Source organism: Lygodium microphyllum, chromosome 11 (genome assembly GCF_053477565.2).
Source record: "Lygodium microphyllum isolate KBCC chromosome 11, Lygodium_microphyllum_v1.1.10, whole genome shotgun sequence".
Classification (NCBI taxonomy): Eukaryota; Viridiplantae; Streptophyta; class Polypodiopsida; order Schizaeales; family Lygodiaceae; genus Lygodium; species Lygodium microphyllum.
In genome coordinates this window covers 46068674-46076610 of record NC_141145.1, presented here as the reverse complement: position 1 = coordinate 46076610, position 7937 = coordinate 46068674, and the positions used below count along the sequence as shown (strand labels likewise).

Here is a 7937-nt window from a genome sequence, read left to right as displayed (position 1 = left end):
AAAGGAGGTTTAAGGAGATGGCAGCAAAGAAGCCTTGTGTTGCAAAATAGCAAGCATAGAGCTCTATTTTAATTGGTTGAGAGGTCCATTGCCTTGACATTGGAGTAGCACCGATTTTATTGTTGAAACTAGTGCAATTAAAGGTAATCATGATTGCAATAGTATTTTTCAATCATTTTTTTCATGCAAGTAGCTTGTTGCTAACAATATGGTTGATTCTACATTTTCCCCACTAATTAACTTTATACAAAGCCTAGTTATTGCTTAAGAGCTCCTTTTCAAGCTATAACTTGAGAGGCCTCACTTTTTTTTTATTAGTATTCAATACAAGGCCTCTTTTCTAGCTTTGGTTGATTCTACATTTTTCCCACTAATTGACCTTAAATAAAGCCCCTCTTTTCAAGCCATTGCTTAAGAGTTGCTGCCTTTAAGGCTGACGTCTCGCATTAATTAGAGAATCAATTCTCGTGGACATTATGCAACTGCGAACAGAAAATGCAGCAGCACACCGCAAAGGTATTATCTAAATTAGCAACATTGCGTGACGCGTCGTTGTAACCCGTTCTTACAATTCCTCTCTTCTTCTTACAGATACATTAGTGCATGAAGAAGGTAGGCCGAAACTTTACAGAGACATTAGTGCATGAAGAAGGTAGGCCCGAAAACTTCTAAGAAGAGAACACAACCCAACCAAAACCTATATAGGACCTTTTAGGATTTCTAATGCCAAAAGTAATCAGTTCAGTCCTATAGCCGCCCCACTAAATGTATATGTACAGCATCAAAAGGCTTCGTGAGATGGGTGTGTGTAGTTCTCTATGAACTGCCCATGACTAATTATACACAAAACATAACCGCCACAGAGCAGACAGCAGCACACGCTGGGATGTCTGCGTTATCTCAGCACACTTCAATGGCATCTCCAGCTTTAAGCACAGACTTCTTGTTGCTAGACCTGGTAGAGGGCTTCTTGGACCGCAACATGGATGTAAGCTGCTGTTGCTGCTGCTGCGCACCATCAATTTCGAACAATTCATCAATCTCATCCTGTTTGAATCTGACCCTCTTTTGACCTGGCTCATTGATCTCTTTTTTATCCGTAGACACTTCCTCTTCCTTTGCTTCTTTCTTCAATTCGGCGACGTCAGATTCCTTTGCGCTGGCTTTGTAGTCTGCTTCTGCAGTGATCAGCCGCTGCTTCCTCTTCGGGCCACCAGATACTTTCTCTAGGATTTCCTTCTTGGGCGTCACCTCTGTTTGAATAGCTTCTTCTGGAGAACTTTCCCCTGTCTCCGTCTCTTTGTCGTCATTCGCCCTTACGATGTGCACCTGTAAAATACCAAACAGTGGCTTTGCCTCAAAAAGACTCAGGCCAGCAACAATTGATCCAACCTGATCTCATACAGATGGAAGCACAAGCTATTTTCATGGTGATACTGTTTGTTACATAATACATCCTTTGAAAATCTGGACACGTGAGAATACAGGACGTATTCCTCTGGTCACTCTTAGGAATTAAAAACCCTCTGAAAGGCAAAATACGTACCTTAAACCTGAGAGGCTCAACCAGCTCGAACACGAGAGCGTCTCCGTCAACCAAGCCATGATCCAAAGAGAAACCCCTCCACCCTCCACTTAACCCTGTCTTGTTGGCAAGGTACACAGTCTCCCACTCCTCTCCCTTTTCATCTTCCAATACAATCATGTCATCTCGTTTGGGCAAGTAAGTCTTACAAAACATGCTTGGCAATCCCTGGACAAGGCAAAACCATGATGCTCAACCACTAGCAGTAGGATCTCAGGCATATTAGAAGTAGTGGAAAACATGAGCTGGCTATAGTCAGAGTCATGTATTTGAAGCACTCTTAAGTTCATGGATGCAATGAATGCCTTAAGGCGTAGGGATCGGATCTTCTCCAAAGACATGAGTAATACCAGCACAATAACGTTACACATTTACACAGGCAATGTAATGTGGACTGCATGCAAGAAACAATCACGAGTGCTGATTCATGATTCATCATGGCAAAAAAGCATTTCACAGAGGATTCCAATGCAACTTCAGCTCTAACAGACGATGATGTGACTACATGATCTTTGAGAGGGTACAACCAGGCAATGATAACATCCTCTTACCAACCAAAATCCACCAGTTACGTGAGACTGCAACATGGGCTTGACAAAAGACGGGTTGGTGGAAGGAAGGTCCTTCATAATCGTCTCAGCATTGTTGGCAGCTTCCATCCTGGATTCGTCAGACGCATACTTTCTTGCGAATAGACAAGAACGCGAGTAGCTGCGAGCACCATCAACATTCTCAAAACGTGCTCTGCATACACATACCACTAACTGCCTTGGCAAACTCAAAAAATTGAAGGCGGAAATTTGGATCTAGTAAGGCATATAATGTCGCTTACCTTCTTCTGCCTAAAGAAAGGTCAACCTCCACCTGCAAGTTGCAATTGTAGACAGTTCCAATCAGTAAGAGGCCTCTGACTACGAGGGAAGCATGAGAGGGGAGCAATTTTCTGAGTGTGGCCAGATCACAGTCATTACCTCCCGGTAGTCAGGCTGTGGATTGCCAGCAACACGAGATGAACGTCTTAGCTCTACTACAAATGTTTCCCTCATCGCTCGCGGCTTTACTTGCCGTGGTTGCTGCCAACACATAATTTAGAGTTAAAGTGGCCTCGGAAACATTCAGGAAAGGCATCGAAAGTGAAATTCACAAAAGAAAGTATTGGTGTTACCCACAAGTAATTTGGGACAATTTCCCATGTGGAAAAAGGGACTCTTTTCAGTTGTTTCTCAGAATCTGCTCGGAAGGGTATCACACACTTAGTTAGGTGTAATTGGGGGTGCGGGCAGGCAGGCGAGCAATCCTCTGCCCCCTATCGCAACGTGCCCCCTATCGCACCTAGCTAGGCATGTGATCGCTCCTTCGCAGAACCTCATGATGTTGTTGTAATTCATAATGTTAGAATTACAGTGGGAATTTGTGTAAAACTTCTTGCGACTCCATTAAAGGAAAATTCGTGTTACAAATGTATCAACATTACAAGCTCCTGCAAGAAAGCATCACATAAACCTAGCCTGCTGCAGTGGCAAAGAGGATTCTAATGCAGTGGAGAACAAGGACCACAAGCACTACCATTGCACTTTCTATCCTTATCCCCGCCCCCCCCCCCGGCCCGCGACAGCCTAGGTGTGCAGTTGCTCCCTTCAAGGAGCTCGTGCTTTTGTGAGAGAGGAAAAGTCCTTGAGCTTCATTAGAAAGGTATTATACTCACTCCAGGCGACTTCGAAGCAGGCGAAAACCCGCTCGACAAGCTTTTGGATAAATCTGCTAAACCGAGCTCCTGCAAAGCAAGGAGATAAAAAAGCACTTCATTTAAGCACTGGCGACCTTCAACCAGAAGGAAACGCCTTGCAACAAACGTACAGCACGGCCGTTACCTTCATGCGCCTCTTGTTGTCTTCCAAGCGTTGCTTCCTGGCATCTTCGTATGAGGAGACGGCCTCTTTCGTCTCCATTCTGGTGGCCCTGTTCAAAGGCCAGTTTCAACGGACAGAATCAGCACTCATAATGCGTTCTAGGCCATCCTTATCAAACCTTATTGTTAGCGAGCGGAAGCACAATTTGTTAATCCTTATGAGTTACACATGCAAAACTACTAAGATCAACTCTGCTAAGCCTCTTTTCGAGCAAAACATTTGATCAAAGAACGGAGGTGCAACAGAGGCAGAAGCTGGACAGACGAGAGGACAGGGAAGACGAGCGTGATAATGAGGAAATGGAAGCTGAATGAGAAACTCACGGGATTCAGAGACGCGAGGGCCGGGCCTCTTCGAAGAGGAGGAGGAGTAGCGAGGCGAGTGAACTCGGGTGAGATTAGGGTAGGGTTTCGCGGCACTGCGAGAGAGAGAGAGAGAGAGAGAGAGAGAGCTGTTGGCGGGGGGGTACGAAGAGAAGGGCGGGGAGGGAAACAGGAAGTGGTGGCGGGAAAGACCAGGCTTCAACGGTGTGCCCTTATTACATACACACACACGCTCTCGCACACACTCACACTCACCCACACTCTCTCTCTCTCTCTCTCTCTCTCTCTCTTTCGCGGGCTCTTTCTCTCTTCAACGGTCACTAATCTAGGTCGTATTCCCACTCATAACCTGCATTATGGCTAATTGAGATGAGATGGAACATTTGCGATATGTCTTCTTTCCTCGTTTTATCCATCTTTTTAACTAGTAACTTCGAGGGTAAAAGGGCCAATAGACTAGAGTCTAGAGTGTGTTTTGAAGTGTTTCTCCGTGTCACTTTTATGGATGTGATTTACATCTGTTCAGAGGGGTATCACTACTAGACTTTGCCTACTAGCGTTCCACGCAAGGAACGCTATCCGCTGCCGCAAAGCGGGGTGCAAGCGACGGCAGCTTCACTTCCCTATCGCACAGTGGGTAATGCTATCACAAAAACATCACATGCTTTACTCTCCTCTACTCACAACCCCTTTATCTCTCATCCCATTTACACCTCCCCCCTCTGTATCCACACTCACTCACTCACTCGATCACTCTCAACCTCTCTCTCTCTCTCTCTCTCTCTCTCTCTCTCTCTCTCTCTCTCACACACATGTATAAAAGGCCAAATATGCATTTCCATCAAGGAGTACATAGACTCATATATACATGCAATGATCATGTACCAAACTTATAAACTTGTATCTATACTTGCTCTGCACAACAATTAGAAACAACTTGTATCCTTGGATATTACAATGAGAAATAACATTCCTACGGTGAAACGAACCACAAATGAAAGATATATGAGCCACACCACAAATTTAAGTTTGTCCAAGCATTGCATGCAAACTCTCAGTGTTAATAACTCACATAGGTGAAGCAAAGCCCGAAACCAAAGTTTCTTCTAGAAACTGCACCAATAACCTTGCACCACAATTTCAAGTATCAACAAACCACAAAGTGTCACTCCTTGATTGTACATATGCATCTACATCCAAATGTTACAAAAAAATTTACAATTCCCATAGGGTCTAACCAAAACGAAGCTTTCTTTTCTTTGAGAAATAACTGGGAAATTTTTCACTCTCCAATATAGCATGGCTAGGTGAAGCAAGTCCGATCACCACTCTTCGTCTTGTTGATGGTACAGGGATATAATAGTATTTCCTCTCTTTCTTTTGCACTTAAAATTTTAGAAGCCCACAACGTTAATGTAAGCACATCTAACAACCAACAAAGACTACTTAACATTAAAACAACAATACCTGGCCTAACATCCGCAAACCACTCGGTAGGCTTTGTCATAGCTTGATGCAGGGTCACAAAACAATTAAGGTCCTTAGATCCATACATCACCCACTCTCTTGGTACTCTATCAGTGTGAGATCGTCAGAACCTCCTATCATGTTCAACTTCACCCATATGCACTTGAAAACGCTAAGCATATCCACAATGTATTCCTCCCTCCCCTAGTCTATGCCTCTCCTTTGTTTGTGACCCCTCTCCCACACAATTTTTACATCTCTCCCTATATTTTCACACACACACATACACACACACACACACACTCTCTCTCTCTCTCTCTCTCTCTCTCTCTCTCTCTCTCTCTCTCTCTCTCTCTCTCTCTCTCTCTCTCTCTCTCTCTCTCTCTCTCATGTACACATGCATAAAAGGATAGATATGCATTTGCATCTAGGTGTATAGAGACTCGCATATGTATACAACGCCTTTTACACACCAAACTCGTAAACTTTACCCATACGTACTTTGCGTGATACCTAAAAGTAGTTCTATACAATCCTTGGATGTTGCAATTGGAAATAACATTGCACCAAACCATAAACAAAAGACATACAAAATGCATAATTTGTATCCTTGAGTGCAAGAAACTATATGCTTCCTTACCATATTCTCTCTATCCCCCTCCCTACCTATCTTTACCCCCCCTCCATTTGTTACCCATCTCTCTTTCTCACATCTATCATCCTCATTCCCTCCCTCCTCCATTGTTATCTTTATTCTTCCTCCACAACCTCTATCTCTTCCGCCCTCCCCCCTTGTCACCTCTCACTCCCTCCCCTCTTTTATCCCTCTCCTCTACTCTCTCTCTCACCCCTTTTACACCTCTCCCCTCCTCTATTCACACTCATTCACTCATGCTCTTCCTCCCTCCCCTCTCTCTCTCTCTCTCTCTCTCTCTCTCTCTCTCTCTCTCTCTCTCTTACACGCATGTACGAAAGGCCAAACATGCATCTAGGAGTACATAGACTTATATATATACATGTAATGACCATGTACCAATATTGCAGTTGCATCCATACTTGCTATGCGCAATAGCTAGAAGTAGCTCTACATGATCATTCGATGTTACAATTAGAAATAACATTGCTACGCTGAAATGAACCACAAAGTGTAAGCATATCCAAGCATTAAATACAAATAGGTGAAGCAAAGCCCAAACCAAATCTTGCTCGAGAGCCGAAAACTTTGTACCATAAATCCAAGTATCAACAAACCACAAAGTACCACTTCTTGATTACACCTATAGATCTACATCCAAACGCTACAAAAATGTTGAAACTTTCCATGGGGCCTAACCAAAATGAAGCTTTCTTTTCTTTGAGAAATCACTGGGAAAAATTCCATTATCCAACACAGCATGCTCAGGTAAAGCAAGTCCCATTGCCACTCTTCGTCCCGATGATGGTACAGGGGACATGATAGTCTTTCCTCTCTTTCTTGCGCCTAAAATTTTAAAAGCCCACAACATAAACATGAACACATCCAACAATTGACAAAGATTACTTAACATTGGAATAACAATACATGGCTTAATATTTGCAAACCACTTGGCAGGCATTGTCATAGCTTGATGTAGCGTCACAAAACAACTAAGGTCCTTAAATTCATATGCCGGCCACCCCCTCGGTATTCTATCAGTGTGAGATCACCGAAACCTCTTTTCCTGCTCAGCTTCACCCATATGCACTCGATAGCACTGAGTATACCCACAATGCACCACCTCAATAAAAACTCTTCTGATACTCAGAAGCTGGATAATAACCCGAGCTTGGAGTAGGCATCTGGAAAAGTCAAGCAAACACTTATATACAGTGTAGGGAATATATACTCAATTACCATCGAGTATATGCCAATCGAATACAACTTCGAGGCCGTTTCACATACACACCAAGCAAGGATTACAAAGCCATCAAAATTCAATAGATATATCTTTGAAAAAATGCAAGCATATCTTCCACCCTCCAAAAAATTCATCTTCGTATGCATCTTTGCAAAAAAGCAATGCACCTCATTGCATCTTCTGAAGTACCTCCTTGTACACAATTGATGCCAGGAGGCATATTCCACGGTGGATTCCGTGCCACGATGGATTCCGTGAGGTTTTACGGTGGATTCCATAAACTTAGATGACCGAGGCTCATACACAAAGAGGATTCTTTGTGCGAGAAGTTGATGGAGACGCCTGTCCTTTTCGGGTGTTTCATTAATTTAGTGTGTACGTGGGTGATTCCATAGTGGGTGATTCCGCAAAATGCATATTAAATTAATGAACGTTTATGAGTTTAGAGTGCGCACTCGTAATAAATTAAGGTTAGGATTTATTTCTAACCAGTTGATTTATTTATGTAGCTAAAGACTGCTAGGTATTCACTTTTGTTGGTTTAATTGTATTATTTTACTAACGATTGTGAATGCTTCAGTTGATGTGTAGAGATAGCAGCAGTGGCGGAGGAAAGCATTGGAGTCTAGCGGGTATTCGACATTTGGACTATATTTTGTTATGTCTATGGAGATATTGATTATTGATTATTATTTTGTATACGCCTATGGGCATGGATATGTTATTTCTATTTGGACATTGAGATTGGGCGTGCCAGACTCTATGGGCACCGTCC

The 7937-nt window shown here is 43.2% G+C and overlaps 1 protein-coding gene across 2 annotated transcripts; it reads right to left on the bottom strand.

Annotated features, from left to right (window-relative positions):
- Window positions 1-373: 373 nt before the first annotated feature.
- Window positions 374-4000, bottom strand: LOC148028777 (B3 domain-containing protein Os06g0194400-like). Of its 2 annotated transcripts, none has more exons than XM_087687567.1 (8): window positions 3819-4000; window positions 3457-3544; window positions 3291-3359; window positions 2557-2658; window positions 2418-2449; window positions 2137-2329; window positions 1547-1753; window positions 374-1329 (listed from the first exon to the last, which is right to left on the bottom strand). In XM_087687567.1, exons 2-8 carry the CDS (start codon window positions 3532-3534, stop codon window positions 901-903), a joined length of 1110 nt encoding a protein of 369 aa, XP_087543693.1. In that variant the 5' UTR covers window positions 3535-3544; window positions 3819-4000; the 3' UTR covers window positions 374-900. The 2 variants fall into 2 exon arrangements, with proteins under 2 accessions (XP_087543693.1, XP_087543694.1); XM_087687568.1 differs by having other exon boundaries at window positions 377-1329; window positions 2137-2296; window positions 3819-3998.
- Between the last annotated feature and the right edge of the window lie 3937 nt (window positions 4001-7937).